At 33.3% G+C, this 27,029-nt stretch overlaps 1 protein-coding gene across 2 annotated transcripts in view; it reads right to left on the minus strand.

The window, feature by feature from the left end:
- The window catches only part of NAALADL2 (N-acetylated alpha-linked acidic dipeptidase like 2), a 690,507-nt gene that overhangs the window by 164,897 nt on the left and 498,581 nt on the right, over positions 1 to 27,029 (minus strand). For both annotated transcript variants that reach the window (XM_028101069.2, XM_088019029.1), the window contains one exon: positions 3,560 to 3,655. In XM_028101069.2, the coding sequence (XP_027956870.2) occupies positions 3,560 to 3,655 (96 nt within the window). The remainder of the gene's footprint in view (positions 1 to 3,559; positions 3,656 to 27,029) is intronic.

Raw genomic sequence — 27,029 nt, forward strand, 5'->3', positions numbered from 1 at the left:
CATCCTTGGCTTATAATAGGCTACTAGAATACTTAGATTACTAATAACAATTTATGAGCTAAATGTTGAAGATTTAGAAACATAACTAGACAATTCCTAGGTAGAGAAGGAGAAATAAGCCTATTTCAAAACATAAATCCATGGAGATTTTTATTCACTTATTAAAGGATTAAGCAGCTAAGATTTATATTGGTATTTTATGCATGTGTAGTCTTTGGAGAAATTAGTTTGGCTTCTTTACTAATAAAAAATGCTATTTTTAAAGGTAATTATAGAAGATAAGAAAACATCTTCAACGTCGATGCAATATGTGTTGCCCTTTGGCGACTTTATACAGTACCACCTGACTATCATTGAAGTAATGATGAATTACACCTTTTAGCATCAATATTGAGCCTCATTCGTTACTTTCTTAGGTTCCATGCTTTATATCAAAAAGACAAATGCCAGGATAAATTCATACTTTGTAAAAAAATATTTTTAAGGAACTGAAGGACGGCATTGGAGAGCTACATACTAGGACTCATAGCTCCTATCCCATGTATGAGTGCAGTTTATTTATTTTCATTTTTTTAATTCAGAAGAAAAAACACCATTGATAGATTCCTAACATTTTAATGCTTAAAAACTGTAATTTACTTTTACATAAATCATATTTATGATCTACAACAAAGGTCCAGAATACAAGGTTACTCACTTGTAAAGGATAATAGATTACATTATATGATCATTTGTATTAGATGTATATGCTTCTTATATTTATTTAATTAGGTTAAATAAATATGTGATGTGTTACAATGCTGTGTATTGAATTCAAACTTTTATTGGGAGAAATAAGAACTAGAATCTTCAATATTTCAATTAATACAGATTTTTTTTAAATGTTTTATAATTGTTGTAATATCAGTCATTGTGTTTTATCATTTTCCGAAGCATTTCTCTTACTTCACACCAGGTTTTCAGAATTCACAGTAACAGAATTTATACCTAACTCGGTCTTTTTATTCAAAGTCCATTGCTATTTATATAATATCACACTGCTCTGTGAAGTATGAGTGTACTAAATACATGATACACTATGATAATACCACTACTATTCTTACTGAAACAAAACATTCTACAGGTCTCAATCTTTTACTAATTAAATTATATATTCCATTGGTACACACTAACTTACCAGTGTCTTCTCAGCATTTAATTAATTAGTTTAATCATATGCTTTCATATCTAAGTTATTCATTTTTTCTTAAGTGAAAACTAAATTCAGAAAATGCAGGTAAGAGTCTATTTGAAGACATCAGCACTCATATTTTGTAATGTGTTAATAATTATACTCAATTACATCCATATTGCATTTCTAGAGAAAATGTATACACCTTCTTTCAGTCTCACTAGTGAGGAAAGCTATTACTAGTGTACTTCTTTTTGGTGTAGAAAATACAGTTTTACTAAATAAAATAACAAGGTGGTAGCCAAGGTTGTAAAATCTATGCTCCATATTTCCTAGACATGTGCCTTGTCAACTGCACCGTATTTATATTTTTATTTTGTTGTTGACCAGTGAAAATTTGACCTTATTTATTAAAGTATTTATTAAGTACTTCGTGTCATGATTCCCCAGTTTCTCCTATCGGTACACTAAGATTGAACTTCTGAAGCACAATTTCTTTCCCTGGCCTATATCTCCAACATGAGGTATTACCATAGGCAAACATGATGATTAGGGAAACAGTACCAACATTAGATAAATATATTTGGTCATAAAGAGTGTCAGAAATCACTTACTTTGGCACTTAGGCATGTTTTATTTCTTCATAGACATAGAATTTTTTCTAACATCCATTTAATGGGTTAATATCTGCTTACATATGAAATAAATTTGAAAATAAATGTAGACCCTGTGGTAATATCTGCGCACAAATTTGTGTATTCTCCCAAACAGTCTCTGGCTTTCTGTGTTTCACACTAAGTACTGACCTCATATATATGTTCAGGTTATGTTCCATGGTCCCCTACTCCCTTCTTGCCCCCATCCCTGCTTCCCAACATGCTCTTAGGAGTTGTGGTGTGTCCAAGACATCATGCAGCAAGAATCAGTGTGTGTTTACACCTCTCATTATACACCTGATATCAATAGGGTATCAAATTATTCATTCCACAAAGATCAATGAATTCCCTGATCCAGAGGAAAGCAGAAAAAAAATGGAGAAAATATTACTGTTCCATTGCCCTAAAATCCTCTAATGCTTCACCTAAAAATAAGTAAATAAACCTAGATTTTAAGTATTCAGAATATTTGAATGAATGCACACACATGCACACAAAATCACTTTCACTGAACGTATGCAGATGCACATACTCATTTAAATAGGTATATAGATATATATAGATATCTATTATTATCTATCAATCTATCATCTCTACAAGAATTAAGAATATAGTTAATATTTTGAATACTAAGGAACTATTATTTGGGGGCTACTTTTATGTTGCTATATCCAAATAAAAATGGATATTAAAGGATGGGTACATTAGAAACTAAATTAAGGAAGTGAAATAAATTACAAAGCAAGGAGGTATAAATGTGGTTAAGATTCAGATATTTTGAGCTTAGGAGAATTTTAAGTAAAATGTGGTCCAAACTCCTCTAATTTTAAAAGTTCAGAAAAAATAAATTCACAGTTTTTAAAAAAAGTTAGGGTAGACCTAGAATCCTAGTCTGTATTCTGAGTTCATTCTATTGCCACTTACTGAGTTCAGTTCATTATATCACATTTCCTCTTTCTGAAGGAGAAAAATAGCCTTGTAAAATTTCACTAAGAAGATTTAAGAATGATTCAATCTTTCAACTAAGCACATATAAATATGTATTATTTTAAATTGCTGAAATGTCAATATTCTCTATAAACTCTATCCCTAAAAGGGAGATTATGACAGGCTAAACAAATAGTTGGTAAATGTAAAAATTCGTATGATGTCATATGATGTCAGAACATTAAATTTATTTACTCCATACTGTACAATTTAATTTTCTCCATATTATAAATGCACAGCTAAGAGTTTTAAGTAAAAATATAGGTATGACCATCACAGTGTAAAAACATTTATTATAAATGCAGTCTTTTTTTTTTTCTTTTAAGGAGACATTTTTCTTTTACTGCAACTAAAAAGTACCACCACAACCAACCAAGTATCTTAAATATTGAAACGAAACATTGAAGGTACATAAATTCAAAGATGCATTTTATACTGCTCTTAATCAAAGAGTGTACTCGAGAGTATACTACAAATCTACTTCCAGATGAAGGAAAAAAAATCCTAATTGTTTTATTAAGGATTGATTTTAAATACAAATCATGCTATTGCTCTGTATGATCTTGAGTAGTATATCATCCTTACTCCTTAGTAAAGTAATGGGAGGAACTTAAAATCCTTTCAAGTATTTATTAGAAATGAAAATATAAGATTTCTCTTGATTGGTTATTTTCCTTTTCTCCATCTATCAACAAAAACACCCCAAAACTTTCCCAACTTGTTCATGAATGCAGTTATCTCTTACCTTGGTAATGGTTTCATGAAGGTTGAAAAAAGGATCCATTTCTTCAATTTTTGTTGCAAGTTTAGGGAAAAGGGCCTCAGAGAGAAAACTTGGACCCTGCGGAAAATCAGAAAAGAAACATTTAAAACTCCTCATTGATTGTGTTTTTCAAGTGTTTATTGGATTTTCTTTAAAGATTCAAAAGGACCCTAAATTGCTTTAAGTCTTCTGTTGATTGTTGGCCTTCATTCTGATCTAATTAACCAATTGCAGAACCCTTGTAAATTAAAATGAGTAGAATTCTATAACTCTTATTTTTATTTATAATTTTTTTTTTATTTAGAGGAGATAATTCTTTGCAGCCCTCCCTTTTCTCAAATGCAGGCTTATACGTAAAGCAAGATATCCTGATGACAAAACCTATAGCATAACCTCTTTTCTGATTTATATATTAAATTTTACATTTTAAGGCTGGAAGGATGGAATGTTTTTGATAAACATGATTACCATCTAAAAAAGCCTAGGCAAAAGTATGCATGACATTTAAAATATTGCAGAACTCACTTCAAAGCAATAGTAAGATATTTTGGATAGACTGGTCTTATGGCTCCGCATGCTTCCAATAAAATGATAGGATGCTAGCTGTATCAGAACCTTGGTGTTTAGATGGTTGAAATCAGAGAAACTTTTTTTTTTTAATCAGAAAAACTTTAACTAGTCATTTTGTACTTCCAGGTGTAAACAAATTTCAGGATGTAAGAAGACACAGGATGCTGACAATGTTAGCATCTACTATGCTCTAAATATTCATGCTCATCTAAAATTCCTGTATTGAAATCCTAATGTCCAAAGTAATTGTATTAGGACGTGCGGCATTTGGAGGTGATTAGGTCATGAGGGATTCATCCTTGTAATTGGGATAAGTGTCCTTATAAAAGAGGCCTCACAGAACTCCCCAGCACCCTCCTTTATGTGAAGACACAAGAAGTTTGCAACCACGGAAAAGAGTCCTCACTCCATCATGTTAGAAACCTGACCTTGGACTTCCTACCTCCAGAACTGTGAGAAATTACATTCGGTTGCTTTTTATGCCCCTCAGCCTGTGATACTTTGTCGCAGCAGTCCAAAAGGACTAAGACACTATCCAAAATAATAATCTTGCAGTTATCAACATTCTTAACATCCCATGAGATGATTATTACTTACCATATAAATATAGCTTTTACTTGAAAACCTGAAGTAACTAGGATTTGTCTAGAAAACAGAAGAATTGGGACAGAATATGTACATATGTAGACTATTGAATGATAATCTTTCTGAAGGGTATTGTAGGGAAGAAAGATTCAACCAAATCTAACCAGCAATGACTACAACAGGGTAACAAATTTAAACTGAATTCTATTAGAACTATTTAATAAAGCCATTAATTAGAGCAATCAGGCAGTAGTACAGACTATTTTGGGATATATCAATGATGAGAAAGAAAGTTAGGATGATGTAGTTGATGGACTCTGAAGTCATACAGATGAGGACTAAAACTAATATATTAGCAATTCCCTAGAAGTTAAACAATGCTCTAATCAGGCATACTCTTCATCCCCTATTTTGAACAATACTGTGATCAAACAAAAGTAATTTAGCTGTTTTCTCCAGTATATACCCACTTTTGGATAATAAAATCGTGAATCAAACAGCTTATCTATCTAGCCAAACAGCTTATTTATAACTTATTTATAACTGTTTTATGTTCCTCTCCTCATTTTGCCCTCCAATCTAAAACTAATTAGTCAGAAACTCTGCCCAATTCCAACCAGTACTCCGCTTTTTAAGGCTTACCATAAAACCACACAACCAGGCTAAAATAAATATCCTTCCTTAATTTCCCCATTTGAAGAGTCTTCTAAGACTCAGTGTTATGGGTTGAATAATTCATATATTGAAGTTCTAACCTTCAATATCTCAGAATCTGATCTTATTTGGAAATAGATCATTGCAGATGTAGCTACCCTAATCTAGAATGAGGTTATACTGGAATGGAGGGAGTCCCTAATACAATATGACTAGTGTCCTTCCCGAAGGAGAAAATTTGGAGATAGATGTGCACACAGGGAGAAAACCATGTGAACATGAGGGCAGAAATTGGAGTGATGAGTCTACAAGCCAAGGAACTCCAAAGATTGCCAGAAAACCACCAGAAGCTAGGCAAGAGGCTTGGGACAGATTTTTTGTCACACATCCCAGGACACCACCTCTGATACCACACTGAACAATAGACGTCTGCATACTCAATCTATGGTGCTTTGTTATGGCAGCCCTAGGAAACTAAAACACTTAGTCAGAATGCTATTCTTCCTCACTGCAGAAGGTCTCATAAACTTAATTGTCTTTATCAGTAAGGTTTTTTTGGAGGCATTTGGGGCAGTCAACATAGAAATACATTAAAATTTTGGTTTTGCCACTTAATAATTATGTCATCTTAAATATCTTACTCTCCAAAGGATTAGTTAACGCTTCTAAAAAACTTAAATAGCCTCTACTTCACAGAGATGTTGTGAACTGTCGAATGCCTGCCACACAGGAGATACTACATTAATGGCATTGATGATGAGGCTAATAGCAATAAATCTCATAATGATGCTGGTAAGGGTGGTGGTGATGTGGTGGTAATTACAGTAGGATGCTGAACTAAAGGAAATCCAAAGACCACTCTATAATCCTATGAAAGACTGGGCATAGTTTGCATTTAGATATGTTTGTTTTCTAAAGAGAGATATCTTTGAATCAACTTTAGTAAAAAAAATGGCATGAATTCATGGCAGCATTCATTTTCATTTAATAATTTAAGCTTGAAGTCCTTAAAAAGTTTGTTTCATGAGTGGTTTTAAATGAACTTTTTGACATAATTTTCTTATTAGTTTACTCAGCAAAACGAAACTTCATAAATAGTGCAAAGGTAAAATATCAGCCCGCCTCAAATTGAATAATCCCATGGAAGATAAATAGGGAGTTATAATTAATGAGGTTTTTATTGAACTTTCAATTATTTAGTAGCAGTACATGTTAATTTAAATTATCCATATGAGCCTTATCCTCCAATGTAATCCCTTTCTTTCTCTTATTCCTTCACCTATCTCTTGCCATACCATTCTTTGTTTCTGCTGCCTCATTTATTTATTTAAAAAATACTCATGTGATCCTTCTACATGCCATTTACTACACTAAGTGCAGGACACGATCCTTAATCTCATGGAGTTTAATCTAATGGGATTTGAACACACATCAAATATCACTCTTTTAAAATATTAAGACACTGCCATTCTTTACATGTGTGTGTATATATACCCACGTGTGTGTATATGTACCTATATATGTATATATATATATATATATATATATATATATATATATAACATTATCACTCATAGACAGGTATTTATATATCCTCACATAAAAATAATGAAAAGATTAAAAGAAGGATATATGCATTATGAAAGTTTTCTACTACTATTACATTAACTGAGTGATGGCTGTTTAATAATGGCCCCATCTGTAGATGAAGAGGGAAGTTAAGCACCACTAACTACTTAGAAAGGACTTTTGTTTAGAACAATTATTGATAGCTTAAAATAAAAGAGTAAATCAAGATATATGAAAAACTTAACATTATATGTCTGCCACCTGGAGATCATAATAAAAATATTATAGAAGAAGGGATATTGATAAGAAAAATCTATCTAGGATATGGTGTAAAATTCCATTTTTCTCCCCAGTCACTAACTTACTTGTCCTTTCTGTAACATTTCACCATATTTAGGACACTTTCTTTCTTTCAACTCTTTTGTCTAATGTCACTGATTTGATCCTGCTGGTTCTCTATTTGTATATTATTCTCTACCTACCTGAACTGGATTTCCTTTTTTTTTTTTTTTAAATCTTACTATCATTTTTAGGTAGTCTACACTGTCTTCTCTTTTTCACCAGCTAAGTGGTTTTATCTACCTTTCTGGCTTCAACTACCGTCTTCAAAATGGTAATTTCCAAATCTTTATCTCCATACTTGATCCTTATTTTTAGTTCATTGTTTTTGTTTATGAGATCCTTCAGATGTTATCAACTTATGTTCCAAATCATGATCATGTGTTTCCCCAAGTATTGCCTTCATTTCTTATCTTGGATGATAGATAGCATCATATCTATATTTTGCCTATATTTATATATATATATATTTTGAAATTTTATGCTATTCTTGGCTCCAAAGTCTCTCACCCTTTGTACCACAGAATAGCATTAGCCGATTCCCTTCTAATCTATATATTTAATTTTCTACAAATTTCTATCCGTTGCTATAGTCTAGTTATTTATGACTTTTACCCAAACTATGGTCCCTACTGACTATAGACCAAAGCTTAAATTCATTAGCATGATATTTCACAAACAAGTCCTAGCTTTTTTTCTTTCACCTTTGAACAATTCTTTCTTTCCCATAACTACTTCACACCATTTCCATATAACTTCTGTTTATAGCATAGCAAGCTATTCACCAATCTGGACCCACACTTACTTTTACTATCTCTGTTCCTATACTTATGCCATTTCCTCATCTGCCTGAGATGTTCTTCCTCCATCTGGTTATGAGGCTGCTTTCTACAATTGCTTTCCTTGATCCTCACCAACCCATCATAGTTCACTGTGTCAGTGTTTTCATATCACTTTATACTTACTTTTCCTCATCGTTTATTACATTGTGTTTTTGTTATATTTCTGTTTTCTTTACTATATTCTGAGCCTTTTAAGACTTGGAAGCCCTTTTGTATTAAAAGAGTAAAAAAATGCCAGACAGCCTTGAGTAAGTCATTAATCTCTCAATCTTAGTATCATCAAACCATAAGGTTGAAAAATGTAAACATGCTGGTTCTTCTCAGAGAGATCATGTCAAAATTAAGCAAAGGAACAAAGCATATGAATGTGCTCAGGAAGGAGGAAAGGACTACATTAAAACTGGGTGGTGTCTGATTTTTATCACATTTGTCAGGAATTGCTTTTTTTATGTAAGCAAAAGTGAGTTTTGAAATTTAAATTTCTATAAATATGTGCTTGTGTATTGACCTCCTAGTGAAATTTCTCTTTTAAAATCTACAACTATTAAGGTTTGAAAACCATTTCTGTAGGTGACAGTAAGTCCTTAGAGGGTTTTGAATAGAGCAAGTGATATTTTCAAGTGTGTGTTGAGGATGGCACACACTGACATATGTGTGGGGGATAAATTTTAAAAAGATATGATAGGAAATAGGGAGTTTACACAGAAGGCTATTGAGGTACTACAGTGAGAAAATGTGAGAGACTAAACCAGGACAGTAGTAGAAATAGAAAGGAGGGGATCAGTTTAATAAATGTTTAAGATAAAATGTTTAAGCTAAAGTGTTTGGTAATTAATTGTGTGTGGCAGTCTTAAAAAGGAGTCAAGATTGCAAGTATTTCTAGATTTGATAAAATAAGTGGAGACATATTTCATTAACTTAGAAAATATAGAAATGCATGAAGATTTAGGATAAAAGAAATTAAATTTTAAACTTTTGAAGCAAGTTATCCATATAAGCTTATTCCAGAAGATGAGTGACTATATTATTCAAGACCTGTTTGGCTCATGACCAAATTCTAAACTGGAATAAAAATAATCCAAGAGCATGCACATAATAATCAAATGTGAAGAAGACCATATGTAGTCTTAGAAGTATAGTGAGTATAGGCCAGATCTCTGAGAAATTGCGAGATCTCTGAATGGCACCTATATTTAAGGAAAAATAAAAACAGAACCCATGAAAACATTTTAGATGGAATAATCAGAGAAAGTAAACAACAGCATATGAGTTTGATTTTATGGAGTCAAAAAGGTAGAGGATGTCTGGCAATGAATAATCAATGCTTCAAAGGAAGTAAAGAAATAGAATAAGATGAAAACTATCCATTGGAAGTAGCATTTCAAAGACTGCTGGTGTCTTTTGTCAGAGGGGTTTCTATGGATTAGTGAGCACGGGAGACAATGCAATCAGTTGAGGAGTAAATGTGAGAAGTGAAACATTATGAACTACCTTAATCTCTCTAGAAATTCACATTAGGTTGAAAACTTAAAAAACAGTTATCATTACCTAAAGAGAGTAAAAGAATCAAGGAAAAGTTTATTGTTGTGTTTTAGACAGGATCAATGTGGACTTATTTTTAATGTGAGAGAAAGCACCCAGAAGATAAAAAGATACTTAAAAAAATAGGGAAATCTTAGGGAAGTAAATAGACCATAGTCTTAAAGGGGAGGAATTAAAAGCTCAGGAAAATTACCCAGAAAACTGACTTGTACCTAGAGGAGCCACTGGAAGGAAAGGTGTTGAAATGAGGGTAGGATATAAATATGGTGGAAGACACTGTTAGTACATATTAAGGTAAAGAAAACACTCAAAGGTTATATTTAATTCATTTCTAGACTAGATTGAGTTGACTAAACTTTAAGTTACTACCATACCAAAATATACCCTTTGCATCTTTTTTTTTTAAGATTTATTTATTTATTTTGAGAGAGTGAGAATGAGAGAGAGAGAGAGAGAGAGCACATGAGAGGAGGGAGGGCCAGAGGGAGAAGCAGGTTCCTCGCTGAGCAGGGAGCCTGACCCTTTGCATCTTTTTTTGAGAAATAATCATTTAAAATACTTAGTTCATGTAGGTTTTATGGGTATTGATCTAGACAAAAACATTCTGCACATGCCTTTTCTGTGTAGTTGGTACTTAATGAGCATGACTTGGATGAATACAATAATATTTAATCTACATACATAATTTTTTTTTATTTTTTTAAGATTTTATTTATTTATTTGAGACAGAGAGAATGAGAGAGAGAGAGAGAGAGAGAGAGCACATGAGAGGGGGAAGGGTCAGAGGGAGAAGCAGACTCTCTGCCGAGCAGGGAGCCCGATGCGGGACTCGATCCAAGGACTCCAGGATCATGACCTGAGCCGAAGGCAGTCACTTAACCAACTGAGCCACCCAGGCGCCCTACATACATAATTTTAAGGTGGAAACTATGATGACCCTCTCCTTACAAATGGGGAATTGACAACCAATGAGTTCCACACATTAGCTCAAGGTCATACCATAAGTAAGTGGGAGAGCCTGGATTCAAATCCAGATTTTTCTGATTCCCAGCCCACACTTTCATTCCTATGCCATACCTACTCCTTACTGCCAAAATTCCCCTTAGCCGAAGATTTTAGTTTTTTGAATTTAAGTGGAAAAGGATGATTTCCCCCACCTCTCGTTCCAGTTCCCCCCAAGACTTACTCTACATAAGCAGCATAAACGCTATGTACAGTTAAAGGATATAATCAAGGACTCCCTGCTTAGACTAAATAAAATTGAATCTAAGAAGTCCCATGTACACTTCTTTCATTGCAATAGTCTCCTCTCTGCAGTAAGAGAATATACACATCAATACTTAAATTTAATATATGAAATTAAAACACTTGCAGGATTTGAATGGCACTGACATTCAAAATGTGCTGGGCTGAGGGAAAAGGTAATTACAGCCATAATTTTTGAAACATAACCTTCTCATTACTATTCAAAGTAAAACAGACCTGAGATAACATGGAGTTTAAACAGAAGTGTAACAACCCAAGGGTCAAATGTGGAACAATATTAGGACATTATTTCCTGAATTAACCCATTTTTTTTCATTTCAATTATTTTTTCAAGTTCTAGGAAAGTCTATAGCATTGGCTTTATTGAAAATATTGAAAATATTCAAGGTATCTTTATGGTCCTATTCATATTGAGACAGCATCCTAATTTGAGACATAAATGAACCATTAGAAATATTAATTTAACCCAGATACACAAAGTAAAACATGGAAAATTCAAATGGTTAAATGATTTTCAAAAAGTTGCAAAACAGTTCCTGGAAAGCCAATCTAAAAATTGCCTCTGTGTGTGTGTGTGCACATTCTTTAAACATTTTGCCTTTTCCTGTAAAGTTCTTTTAAGAGGGGATAATAATTGTAATACAAGTCTTAAAAATGCACATCATTTCAATTAACTTATGATGTATTTTTGATCTTGAAGTTCTCATATGCCAAAAAAATACTTTCATAGAATCCAATCTTCATATTTTATTTTTTTAAAGATTTTATTTATTTATTTGACAGAGAGAGAGAGAGAACACAAGCAGGGGGTGCGGCAAGCAGAGGGAGAGGGAGAAGCAGGCTTCCCCGAGGAGCAAGGAGCCCAATGTGGCGCTCCATCCAGGACTCCGGGATCATAACCTGAGCAGAAGGAAGATGCTTAACTGACTGAGCCACCCAGGTGCCCCTGATCTTCATATTTTAGACTTTCATTCAGCTAATTTCCTTTATATATCTTGCCTTCTTTCATCTCTAATCATTGAATGTATGATGATCTTATACACACCATGCATCATTAAATAGTCTGTGGTTATGTTTTGTTTTACATCACACATTCTAGACAGATCAGGAAGCAGGGAAAGCTAAGTTGTAGCAAAAAAATAAATAAATAAAAGACTCTTAGCAGAGTTGTTCCACAAATTAAGATATTTCCTAATAAATTCCTTTAGCTAATAATTTGATGGTAAATAATTAAGATTAATAGATATTGCCAAACCATTAAACTTTCTTAATGAACATTAATTATTCCATATAGTAAAAAAATGAGTAGTGTTTGTGATGTTTCCATAGCTGTGTTGCCCTCAAGAATAAAAGAATAAATAACATCTGATAAAACATGTGCTTCAATGACAGTAGTAACAGTAGTAACAACGTTCTTATTAACATAAATATAATAAATGTACATGCATTAAATAAATATAATAACTAATTTTAAAATACCAATTTTTTTATTTAGAATAAAATGTATAAATATATTTATATTATATAGAAATATGTACTATTTATATAATATACAATATTTAACACTTGTCTATAGCAAATAAATGATAAAGAATCCTTCTATAGTATAATAAATATAGAATAAATACATAAAACTAATAAATATTATTGAATGTTTAACAATATTTATTTGAATACTTGATATGTGGTAAGTTGCCTAACTTCTCTGTGCCTCAGCTTTCTCATCTGCAAAATGAATATAACAATCTACTCATAAAATCATAAGGATTAAATGAATTCATATACATAAAATGTTCAGAATAATTCCTAGAAATGTTAATCCAAGTAGCAACTCTGTCAGAAAGGTATTATTCTCCCCAGTTTGCAGATGAAGGAAACTGAGGTTTATGATGAAGGATGAAGAAATTGCTAAGGAACATATTTACTCATTTGCAGGATTTAGCCCAAACATATGACTCATTCATTCTCATTTAATCCAGTGGTCATTAAATGCCTGTTCATACAATGGTGTTATAGTCCAATTCCATAACAAAATGAGGACTTATTTTTAATTTAATTACTGTATGTTACATAATGCTACAGAGTAATTATTTTCACAAAATTAACTATATGTTAATTAAAGAGCTATTTTTTAATAAAAGTATGTTCTTTCAACTTTCTTCTGATATTAAAACATTTTTCCTTTTAGGAAATGAATTGAAAGTAGATGACAGTTGGGTTTTTGTTTTGTCTTAATGTACTTAACTGGCAAAGTTAAAGTTGGCACTTTATGTCAGTCTCAGCATTCTTATTTTATGATTCATTTCATTTGTCCTCAAAGAAATTTAAAATCTAAGAAGTACTGATTAAATCCTTTAGGTTTTTTCATCATGCCAGATTTAGAGATAAAAATATTTTCAATGCATTTATTCAAATTTTTCATGGTTGTGTACCTTGTGTGAGAACAGAAATTTCAACTTTAGTCAACTGAACCTTATACATACCTTGCACTTATATCCTTGTATCAAGCTATACAATTCTACTACTTCAATAATATACAGCCTAAGAAGCTCAGTAGACATCTTCATGAATATAAAACAATAAAAATAAACTACTTACCTGAAACACTTCCACACAAGTAATATCTACACAGCAAAATGTGAAAATAATACACATTATCTGATTGGTAGGAGGTTTAACAGATTTTCAATATATATGTTAACACTACTTAGCAGAGGGTCATAACACTCCCACCACTGAAATATAATCTGATGATGAAAGATGTCTTGCAATTTAAGCCAATGTTCCTAAATATTTTTAAGTGAAGTACCATTTTAAAATAAATATTAATGTCTTGGCTATTTTGGAGATTCTGGCATGCCTGCTCTAAGGTGGGTAAAGTATTAAGGAGGGATGTGAGGATTTTATACTCCCCTTGAGAATCACTTATAAGCCAAAGACCCGTATTTATATATAGATCTCCCCAAAATAAAGAAAATATCTACACATAGTTATACCTGAAAGTAGAGATTATGTCAATCCTTATGTTCTATAATATGCAGTACAAATATTGTATGTAATAGTGAATAATATATAATGCTAATAAGGCACACTGCAAAAAACCCTCAATTAATCCTCATAAAATCCACATAAAATAGTAGATACTATGATTACTCTACTCTGTAGATGAAGAAACTGAGGCACAGTGAGTTTAAGTATTGTACCAGAGCAGTAACACTGGGAAATGAAACCAGGCAGTATCTGCGCACTTAATCATTCATTATAAGATATACTGCTTATAATATAAGTTACAATATAGTATAGTATTAACATACATTCTTTAGAGTCTTTGCAGGTGAAAAACACTAAATCCCTGTTCAGCTCATATACAGCTCATATATGAATAAAATCTACAACTGTGCCTAATGTTGAAATTTGTGATTTAAAATATTTGCTCGCCCTGAACTGCTCTTAGCCTGGGAATTCATATCTTCTTCAGTAATTTTAAATCTACACACTATTCTATCATATTTCAGTTTTTAGAACAGAATATATGAAAATAAAACTCCCCATAATATTATGGATCCTTATACTGACTGAGTTCGGCAATAGAGATGTTCTCTCCATTTTCCTATGAAGTTTAAATAACCATGAAGTTAAGGAGGCGATACCATAAACTCAAGTCATTGCATGTTTAGCTGAACTTGCCTCCTTTCTTTGCAAGATCGGTGTTCTCTTAAATATCAGATGCCGTGATAGGTGATTATAAATTATTTCACAGCCAATCAGCTGGAGTCCTGGAGGAGGTTCCAGGAGGAGCCACAGCGGACAAGGGAAAGACACTCATGGGGTCTCAGGGCAGCAGCTGCTTACCAACTTTTCTATCACATTTCAGTTAGAGCTGATTCAGCAGCATCACTGCATCCTGGCCACACGGGGGGGGGGGGGTGCCGCACACCTGGTGGCATCGTAACACGATTAATATTCTATGTATCACTGAGAATGCAGCAGGACTTACACAAATAAGTTGCAAGGTGAAAAAAGGAAGAAAAAACAAAACTGTTACTCTCCGATCTTGGAGGAAAGTAAGTTTTCTCAATAATGAGAAATCCAAACTTTAATACGGTCTTTAGTAAAACCTGGTCTCTCTGGTAAGGTCTCAAGTCAATTTAAAAACAGCATTTCTTTGAGGTCAGAGTCTGTTAGCCTTCTGAAAAGCTTTCTGTTGAACAGTCAGTCAGTGCTTTTCTGAGGGCTGTACTTAATCAACTGTGAAAGAAATGAGGGATTTAAAGGTCTTAAAGTTAAGGGCAAAAGAATCTAAACATCAGGTTAAGGAGAAACAAATACATTATTCAAATCCTGGGAGAGATGTCCCAGTCCTTCAAAATTCTTTTGCTAGAAATAGGAAGAGATTACTTATATAGTCATGACCTCATGTTCCATAATCTGGGTGAAAACACCCAGGGAAATTAAATCCGGAATATTAGCCTATCTGAAATTTTACCATCCATAATATTACTCTTATTATTTTAAAATCTTTTTTTTGTCAAATACTAAGCCCAGTATAGGTAAAATTGTGGAGAAATCAGAAGAGCATAATTCTCAGAAGTGATTAGTTGTTTAAATCCATCACACCCCCCTCCCCATTCCCCGTCTATCCCACCCCATTGACATTTCATTTAACATATGAATGACTTTACATTAATACAGTTAGATATCCCTGGGCAAATTACATTTTTCTATTCCTGTTACTACTTACTAAAGGCTAAACGAAAGTCTTTATTTTCCTATGTATCACAGGGAGCACAGGTGGATTTAATTTCAGGACTGAAAATTATTTCTGGAATATCTATAGTTTGGAGCAATGTTTTCCTTTAGCTAAATGCATTCATTTAAATCATCCATTCCATTTATTCATTTGGAAATCAATAAAGACACAAAATTAATTCTGCAATTCACTAAAGCAAAAATCCCATTTAATTGAATAAATAGGTCTTAAAGAAAAGAGCTATTGTAGCCCTAATGGATAAAACATGTATGCTACATTTGTCTCTTGGTAGAAGTCTCTAAAGACTACAGTAAGTTTGACTTCAAAAAATTATCCTACCCCCAACACAGAACAGACTATTTCGTTTATGAATTAAAATATAAAGAAAGAAAATATGCTTTTGATTTCTGATGGCATCTTTCCTTAATTTTCATTTGAGAATAATCAGTTATCTTAATTTTCCCTAGTCCTCATTTAAAGACAGTGAAATTAAAAAGACATTGATGTTCTACTTTTCAAACAATGGGTCACTTCTGATTAAACTTCGATTGAACATTAGACATTCAGACTTAAAACAGATTGCCTCCTTTTGCTTTTCAATTTGGACCCAATTTCCTGCTGCCCTCAGGTCACTTGATGGTAATTAATTGATTATGAATCAACTGAAGGTGGATTCAAATTGGAAAAAAAAATAAGAGAGAGAGAAAGAAAACCTGTTTCTTTCCTTTAAATTTATGACCAACATTTTATAAATGTCTCCGTTCTCTCTCAAGTTATACATATGTATTCATAATTCAACAAATTTTACATTTATAAAGTATTTTTAGAAAAAGTAGACTGTTCAACTTTTACTTCACTTTAGATTATTATTTGCCTTTTAGGAAAAGTTTAATCAAATAACCATATCATACTCTACAATTATTAAGTTACTTCATTGTGATTTGCTAGAATAACCAAATCTGAAGGATCACAGCAATTCTCACCAATCTCTCAATACAGGCAGCATGGTGCACTAGATTAAGTAGGAATTTTGGACCTGGGTTTGAATTCTGTCTCTGCTGCCTACTATGGTAACTTAAAACAGGAATTTTAGTTCTCTGACACTGTTTCTTATGTATCTTATTGGAATCTTGATATAATGCACACAGAGTATTAGTATGTGTTGTTACTATTATATTCTTATAAATAACATATTTTAAAAATACCTATATTTGTAATAGTTATATATTATTATTTAGTATTATTAAATGAAATAATATAATAAGCAAAACCCTTAAAATGGTAGCTTGCACACAGCAGCTGCTCAAAAATGCTAATGTTTATTATTTTATTATTTATTATATTAGTGTATGCTATTAAACTTTGTATCCCGTGCTTAGTATGACTTTAGATACTTAATACCTGTTTATTTGAACTTAATATCTTTGCATATTTATCAAAATCATACATGATCAAAAATTCCATGCAAAAAAGGAAAAGGTGGCTTTTTTGTTACTCAAAAATGTCCAGAATATTTTAGAGAATCTTTATAGGATCATTTGGAGACGAAGTATTCAAAATAACTACTACTAATAATTGATTGTAAGACCAGTAATCAAGAAGGCCAAAGCTTAAGATGTTCTGACTAAATTATCACAGCCACCTGTGTGGCCATGGGCAAATGTCTTAGATATTCTCTCATCCTTTCTTCCCTCATCTATAACAGTTAAACAAATGTTTATTGAGCTACAGGTTATTGCTTATACATGTACAAAGAAGAATAAAATACAGTCTTTGAGAAGCAAACAAGATACATGAAGGTATAAATACACAAGTGTGTATAAATACATGTGTGTGTATGTTTGTGTATGGAGAAAGAGGAGAAACAATTTACCTAGGCGCACAATCTAGAGAGAAGGATGGATACACACACATATATGTGTGTATATGTAACATTAAATTTACACGTATATGGATATATGTTATATAAAATATGTATGTTTGTTTATGCATTTATGAAGAAATAAACTCTATTTAAAATAAAGTAAATGATAAAATGGAGGCATGTACAGGATGCTAACCCAAATAATGGACTGAAGTTTCAGGGAAGGCATCCTAGGAGAAGTACTGAGTTTAACCTTCAAAGATAAAATGTAGTCAGGAAGAAAGGGGGTTAGTGTATTTCAAACATTAGGGAAAAGTATGCTCAAATGCAGGCAGATGAAGAACTCCTTGCTCCTTAACTGGATACTCTAAAAAGTTTGGTGGTAATTGGCTAAAATGTTTGCTTTGCGCAGTGTGACAAGGTAATGGAAGGTCATTGGGGATCTTATCTAATGCCAAAGAATTTGGACTTTATTTTAAAGATAATCAGGAGACATCTTTAAGGTTTTAAACGGGAGTGAGGAAGTTCAATTAGATTATTTCAATGGCTTCTGAGTTCCAACATTCTGTGATTTTATCACAGGTGTAGTACTTGAAAGATTTTCTTCAAAATAGTTTGTGTTTATAAACTCACTCTAAAAAATATAATAGAAACTCACAGACATATATATTCAGCACTTTTATGAATTACATAGCCACAGTGTAGTTATAAAATGAAAAATAAGTTTTATTTATTTTTTTCCTACATTAATAAGTTTTATTTTTTACACCTTTTATGAGTATATGCTGAAAAAGATACTTATTAAACAAAGCAGTTATAACCATGAAAGATGCCATATTTGATTTAAAAATTGGCAGTGTTTTTATGATTATAGTTCAATAACACAAACTACGGCCAACAGAATAACAAGTCATCCTAGGTCATTTTCTACTTAACAAAACTCTCTTCCTTTGTTAACCCGACTGCAGTAACAGAATTTTGTTTATATAGCTACATTCGGTAATGTCCAAAACATGTAATCCAGCTCAACAATGATTATTCCAGTCTCTTTCCACATAATTATATGACATGCCAGCAGATTGTGTACTGTTTGCAAAACAACTCTCACTTCCTCATTTACTAAGAAAAAGAGAAAGCTGAAAAATATCTGCTTTCCTTGGATGACCGTCTATGTTTTTCTGTTTTTAAATTAAGAAATTTAAGTCACTAACATGGTGAAATGAATATTGAAGTCATTAACATGGTGAAATGTGTAATAGTAACACCTCAACAAATATACATTTATTAACTTTTAGAAATTATTCTTCAGGTCCCTATCTTAAATTTAGAATTGGTATTTCCAGATTGGAAAAGATAGTAGGAATTAGGTGAACACTTCTTTTGGTATCTGAAGAAACTGGCCTAAAGACGGCAGCTGATTACCGTCAGTGCTTGTTCTGGTCTCCATGCCGCCATTTCGAACCACCAGATGACTTTTCTAAAGTGTCCATCAGATCTGCCAGTGATCAGAACACAAAGATGGCTAGCGCTTTGCAACTGAAAGAGCCAAGGGGGAGAGAGGGATGTGTACGTGAATCTTCTCTCAGCTACGCTGTACAGCCTCCAGATTTCTGTCTCTTGCTAAGTCCACACATTTCAATGAGATTTTTTTGAAAGACCAATAGTAGAAACACGACCCCTAAGAGTGTATTTACAGTAAGAGTACTCTGCATGCAGTAAAAATAGTCATATACATATGTGTTTTCTTTAATAAAGTTAATGTCATAGCTACACACTTTAACTTTCTTTAGTGAACCTTTCCCATGCTCCCCTTACTGGAATTATTCTAACTTTTAAACAGAGGTCTTTAAATATATGGAAATCCTTGAAAAATCTCCCTCCCACCCACTTTTTTTTTACACAGTTCACTGCTCCCAATGTTCCAAACTACACATGATTTATTATTATTCTTTTCCATTAGCTAGCTCTGATGGATTTCAATAATGAGACCAAAGATGGGGTTCAATTTCCAGGTGGGCTAGAAGGCTTGTTATTGAAAATATGTTATTGAAAACACCCCCCTTTCTCAGGGTGCCTGGGTGGCTCAGTATCTGACTCTTGATTTTGGCTCAGGGCCAGATCTCCTGGTGGGGAGATCTAGCCCCACCTCAGACTCCCTGCTAGGGGTGGAGGGGAGTCTGAACTCTGCTTCCCCTCTCCCTCTGCTCCTCCCCTCTTCTTGCACACTTGTTCTCTCAAAATATATAAATCTTAAACAAGCAAACAAAAAAACATTTCCTTTCTGCATCTCCATTTTCATCCTAGTTAGTGATCTTGAAAATATGCACAGCTAACCAAAAGGAAACCAAAAACCTCAACACAGAAAAATGGCTTAGTACAATCATCACTACTAGAAAAACAAAGTCACATAGGGCCTTGGGCCAATAGGATTATCTTTTTGTGTGTATGTATTACAGTGGTGTCAAAGGATACTGGTGCACATCAGCATTTAATTGGTTTTGTAAATATTTCAGAACTAATAAAAATGATATGAACAAGGTCTAAGTTAAGCATAATGGCAAAATGGTAATACTTTCTATTTTTACTATGATGCTACCCTGGAAACAATTTATACTTTGCATAGAACAGACATTCAGTAAACCTGTGATAGAAAAATAAAGATCATTAACATTTCTGTAAGTTCAGTCCATTATAAAACCTATAATATTATTAAATCAATCTATGCTTAAGAAACTTATCTACAAGACAAATCCATACCCCTTACACGACTGCTCTGAAAATGTTTAAAGGACTATCTCATTTTGCATTCAAGGGATAGGCCAAAGTCTGCAGAAGCATGAAGGAGAAAGAAACACTGGGGAAGAAAAAGAAAAGCACAACAAAAGTACTTCTTATTCCTGCACTGCGGGCTCTTTGTCTCATTATAAAATGGATTTCCCTTTCAATAAATAAAGCATGGGCAGGGGACGCATTTTGCAGACAAACTCCTTGTAATAAATTACATATTCTAAAATTTAAAAAAATAAGTATAGAAAATGTAGATGGGGAAAATGGAACTAATACATCTTATTTAAGAGATTAAGGAGGAAAAAAGATTTTAATAAAAAAATAATAAATTAGCCATAGTCCACAATCTGAAGTTGCAAGGTATTATCTTCCATTAAATGAAAAATAAAACAAACAACAACAACAACAAAACAAGTATCTGTTGGGCATGACATATAAGAGACTGCACATCTGGTAGCAATGGGAATTAGAAAATAGGATTCTTATCCAGGCTTTGCCACTAACATGGTGACCTAAGGCAAAATCCTTAACATTATCGCACTTCAGTTTCCTATTAATGTAAGACATCTAGCTTCCTTTAAATTCTAAATTTCTCAGATTTTAGTTTCTGTACTTTTCCCCCTCACATATAACCCGTTCTTCAAACTCTAACCATCGTTTCTCAATCCTGGCTGCACATTAAAATTACCTAGAGAACTATTTACATTCACTGATGCCTCGGCCCCAGCCAGTACAATTAAATTAGAATCATAAGATTGACCTTAAAAGATAACTTTTAACAAAATCCCTTTTATTGGGAGTCAACATCTTCTCTCTTTTGGAGGTATGACTGAAATGAAAGGCATAATCACAGGTTTTTAATGGATGCTAGTTTATAACAAATTTGAACTACATGGTAACTGTTACCTGATTTTATAACATTTCAGACAACTTTTTCTTACACTTGGAAGTAATACGTAATATAAACTAGTAGATAATTTATTGAACGCCTCTTCTGCCGCCTTTATTTCGATAGGCTCCATTGTTTTTGCCAGCAAAATAGAGATGAAATTTTATTTACTGTGTCTATGTGAATCTATCAAGGAGCACACAAATGTGATTCTATCTCAAATTATGAGTGGAAAAACTTTTCAACAGCAACAGAAACACTTTAATTTAATAGGGTAGAGGAAAAAAGTGTAATTATAAATTAAATACCTACTATCATCCATGAAAAATATCAAGAAAATGTATGAGAAAAACATAACAAAATTTAACAAACAATATGGGGTAACTGATGACTTTTAAAAATACTTTCATTTGCTTTCCATTTTTCAACAGTGTGCATATATTACTTTTATAAATAAAAACAGGTGAATTGAAAAAATATATATGTAGCCAAAGTTTCTGTGGAGCTCTCATCTGAAAAACATTTGGCTTAAAGCCCGAATTTTCCTCATGCTCATGAAAAAGTCCAACTTCACAATACACCTGTTTCCTCTCCTCTGTGCAATTTCTTTTTATATTCATTGAGTGAGCTGCAATTCAATAACTTTTGTGGTCTTCTTCTCTTTTCTCTCCATTTGGTATGGCATGAAAGACATTTCAAAAAAACAACATAAACATAAACAACTCAATTGCTTGTTAAATTTTATGTTAAGGATATGCACTGACCCAGCAAAATCACCACAGACAGCCAGACATGCTGCTGAAATTTAAGCATCCCTGCCCACCTACTTGTTTACAGAGAAAGCAAGTAGTGACCTGAAACTGCTTTGCTTTTCTCTGACACTTTAGCTAGAGAAACCAAATCAGGAGAAAGGAATGGAAGTATGTTAGGTTTTCCTGATGTTATTCTCTTTGTCTCAAGGAGAGCCAAATTGCAGTAAGTATTAAGAACAAACTCAACACAGTCCATTCTTGTATCGAAAGGCAGAGCTGGGATTCAAAAACAGGAGAGGCCAGACCTGTTGTGTTGTCTCATCTTGCCCTTCCAGGAAGAACCGTCAGTGATCATCCAGTGGTTTCAGGGGTCACGTGATCTGAAATGTTATTCCTCAAATATTATGAATATTTTAGCTGAATTTACACTGAAGGAAAATATCTTTGTCCTGAATGTGACAAAAAAAGATCTCCATCTTTTGTTATTCCCTTTCTCCCTCAGTTCTTTTCTGACATCCTCTGCAGCATTGTTGTCATGTAAGCAAAAAGACAGGTGGCAGTGACTCTGACCTTGTTTGGCCATCAGAAAAGGGAAACCAAAACTCCCTTGTCCTCCAAACATCAGGATTTCTCCTTCCAGTGGCTTTGCTTTTCTTGCAAGCAAACCTCACCAAATTCCTAGTTATAGTACCTGTTTCTAACCAAGGTGCTGGGGCATGAAATGTTCATTTGTATTCTGGGGAGTTCTTTGTCAGATTTAAATCCTTCGGCACTTAAGAAGGAAATAGCTCAACACCCTTTGGAGCTGCAAGGCTTTTTGTTTTGTTTTGTTTTGTTTTGTTTTGTTTTGCTTTTGTTTTGCTTTTTTTGGTTCTGTTTCTCTTCAGCCCTTTCCTCTGTCCCTTCAGGATACATAAAATATAGTGGCAACGTAAGGAACAGTTGATAAAACTTGTCAAGGGGATCAGCTGGTAAAGTTCCAGTCTTGGAGAATGTGATCCTGGGTTTAAGCACTCTTCCTTGCCAGCCTTATGAGGAAAAATATTCCTTTAGGTTCTCTCTCACCAAGAGATGCTAAGTAAGCTACAGGGCAATGCTCTGAAGAGAATAATGCCTTTATTCACTCTGAGGAAATGCTCCAGCGACTTGCTTTGTAATTCAAAAAATTATCAAAAAATGTAGAGATAATATAGGCTACAATTTATTGTTCCCAGCATCAAAAATAGAAGTCTATGATGTAACATTATAATTAAATGTTGGTTAAAATACTTAGGTGAAAAATAAACAGTATACATCTTAGGTGTTTTTAGGCTGAGGAACAAATGAGGGTTAGAAAAAGGAGGCTAAGCAAAGCAGAAATCAGACCTATGCTAAGAATAGAGAAGAAGACAAATGAGCCTGTCTTTTGCCTCCCCCCAAAATTAGAATCACCTTTTCTCTGACCAACCCAGTTACCATAACAAAGTCTTGACCTGCATTAGATATACACACATAAAATGATTTTCTCAAAAAACTTTCCCTACTTCTTATTGATGCACTTGATTTCTCTTTAATGGGAATAATATCTTTCCTATCCACAGCTGGAAATAAAGGCTCAGAAAACAAAGGCTGATTTGATCAAATGCATTGTTCTCACAGACTTGCTATAGAGAAGCACGAATGAGTCATGTCAGATACTGCAGCAGAACTCAGAAGACAAGACATTCAAGGGTCTTCACTGGATGCAGAAGGAGCCAAAAGCAAAGGATCTGGTGGCATTGAAGTCACAGGTAGATAAGTGACATCACATCTCTGCTAATTCTGATTAAAAGGTAGAGATTAGATAATATGAAAGGGAAATGTTTTCTCCTTCATAGAGTACCTAGGAGAAGAGACAATCCCATGAGTTTGGGATCCTTTACTTAGCTCCAACTCAGTAAAGATAAGCAGAATCTGTGCACCTGCCTCAGCCATGGATTTTCCAGAAAACTACATGGTTCATGCTAACCAATGTTGGCACCATATTCCTGTTATCACTTCTCTAGTCTACCTTCTCTCTTATAGGGACCATGGCAGTAGCCCTCTAAATTGGTCTAAATGATTCTTATCTATCTTCTATTTCACCACTGGAGTTACCTTTCTAAAATGCAGATCTGATGAGGATGTTTCCATGCTTAAAATCTTTTCATTCTACCTCATGATATAAAGAATCAAACCCCAAATATCATGTAGGGTATGGTTTAGCCAGGAATTTATAACCTAACCTTAATCATAAGGAAATATCAGGCCAACCCAAAATGAGGAACATTTTACTTAAAACAGTGGGGTGGATGGAAAGGGAAATTGAATATTTCAAAAATTTCTATGTCACAAAAGATTTAAAAAATTACAATAAGCTATCCCCTCATACCTGTTAGGGTGGCTACTATCAAAAAAAGAAGAAAATAACAAATGTTGGCGAGGATGTGGAGAAAGAGAACCATTGTATACTGTTTGTGCAGATGTAAAATGGTACAGTTGTGGTGGAAGACACTATGGAGGTTTCCTAAAAATTAAAAATAGATTTACCATTACTAATCCAACCAATTACTATCCAACAATTGCACCTCTAGGTATACATCCAAGGGAATTGAAAGTAGGATCTTGAAGAAATACACTCATGTTCATAGCAGCATTATTCACAATAGCTAAAACATAGTCACAACCCAAGTGTCCACAGATGGAGGAATGCAAAAGCAAAATGTGGTGTATACATACAATAGAGTATTGTTAACAAGGCAGGAAATTCTGACACATGCGACAACATGAATGGATCTTGAGGAAATTATGCTAAGTGAAATAAACCAAATGCAAAAGACAAATACTGTATGAGTCCACTTCTATGAGGTTTCTATATAGTCAAACTCATAGAGGCAGAAAGTAGAATGGTAGTTGCTAGGCACCAGAGGAGAGAGAAGAATGGGGAGGTATTATTCAATGGGAATAGAGTTTCAATTTTAAAAGGTGAAAAAGTTAGGGAGATGGATGGTGGTGATGGTCGGTCACACAACAATACAAATCCATTTGCTATCTTTGAACTGCATACTTAAAAATGGTTAAGATGTAAATTTTATATTGTAGTTATTTCACCACACTAAGAAAAATGAAAAAATGTAAAAAAAAAAAGAGATGAAGAAAGGCTATGCAAACGTTCCAGATTAATGAGACTGAAAAGCAGAATTACAAAATGCAACAGCTGATCATAGACTGTTTCTTGTATTGCAGAAAAATAAAGGCTATAATGGGTACTATTGGGCCAACTGAAAAAAAGAAAAACTAGAATGTGAACAGTAGATTAGCTAAAATTTTATTAATTAATTTTATCAGAATTTTATTAGTGATAAATTTACTAAAGTTGATACTTCATTGAGCTGTGTCAAAATATTTTTGTTTTGGGGAAATGCACAATGACATATTTTTTAAAGATTGATTTATTCATTTGAGAGGGAGTGGGGGGGCAGTGGCAGAGAGAGAGAGAATCTCAAGCAGACTCCACACTGAGCCTGGAGTCCGATGAGGGGCTTGATCCCACAACACTGAGATCATGACCTGAGCTGAAACCAAGAGTCAGATGCTTAAACAACTGCGCCAACCAGGCGCCCCTACAATGATATACTTAAGGCAAAAGGACATGATGTACATAACTCGCTCTGAAATATTTTAGATGTATATATGTACATCGATATCTATTTCTATCTATATCTTAGTATCTATCTATTCACCCACCATCCAGAGAGAGAGAGAACAAATGATTGATAAATGGAGAAAAATATTAACCATAGGTAATTCCAGGTAAAAGGTTTATAAAATTTTATATTGTTATTTGTATTATTCTATTCTTATCCTTGAAATTTTCCTGTAAGCTTGAAATTGTTTCCAAATAAATTGTTAAAAAAAAAAAGAAAAAGACTTGAATCTCACCTTCTGCATATGGAATTTGAGGCCCATCAAATTTGGCCAAAGCCCGTCTCCCCAGCCTCTTTCCAGTTCCCTTAACACTGTACTGAAACTTTCTGAATCACAGCATGGATTTTTGTTCAAGCCCTGTAACTTTGGTATTCTTCTGCATAATAATTATCTACTGAACTTATAAAGCCCAGATCAATTAGCATGGCCAGGCTTCCCCGTGAGAATTAGATGGTCACTTTTGTCCTAGTGGTACGTAGATATAGATATATATACTTATTACTGCGTTTATAAGTTCAGAATATGGCACAATTGCCTATATTACGCCCATATTATAGTTCAACCAAAGTTCCAAATCAATGAATGATTAATAGTTCATCATTGATCAATCATAATTGTTAATCATTAACTAATTAATGCTAGGGGACTAGGGTTCTGTAAAAGGTTCATATAGAAACAGATACAGATATATATTCATGTCTTTTAAACCAGATAATGCTTCTCTGCCTCTGACTTATTTTTCCATCGACTTTCTCCTTGTCCATAGTTACAATGTAGAGATAAGAAGCCTTCTAAATCTGTATTTTCTGAAGAGACGCTTATAGGTTATTAAAATTGAGAAAAGTTCCTATATACATATTAATAAAGTTCAGATCAATATGAGTACACATTTACATATATATATAAGTATATATATATATATATGAGAGAGAAAGTAGAGAAGTTCCAAGGAACAGAGAGTTTAATTTTGTTAAAGCAAAATTGTATTTCTGTAATTACTTTTGTTAGAGACTCTACAGTATCGCTACGGCTATATATCTTCACTGAATGTCTGTTTTATAGCTAAAGATATTACAAAACCACAATGAAAGTCAATGATCTGATTTTTAGTTTTGGTGTTTGGTGTTTCTGGAAGATACTGAATTTATGTGTTAAAGAATTAAACCCTCTGTTTATCCATGGCCCCACTGCTGTGTAGTATATACCTAGCCATTTTATCAAATAACTTCAATCTCTACCTAGAACCATAACTATCTCTCTGGATAAGAGCATGATTCATTCACTGTGTTCAATCTATTCAAAGTATTTTAACAGTGAAAAAACCTAAAATGCCAGATT

Source organism: Eumetopias jubatus, unplaced genomic scaffold (assembly GCF_037043125.1).
Source record: "Eumetopias jubatus isolate StellerSeaLion01/CBP00866 unplaced genomic scaffold, mEumJub1_p1.0 scaffold_1, whole genome shotgun sequence".
In the NCBI taxonomy this organism is placed as follows: domain Eukaryota; kingdom Metazoa; phylum Chordata; class Mammalia; order Carnivora; family Otariidae; genus Eumetopias; species Eumetopias jubatus.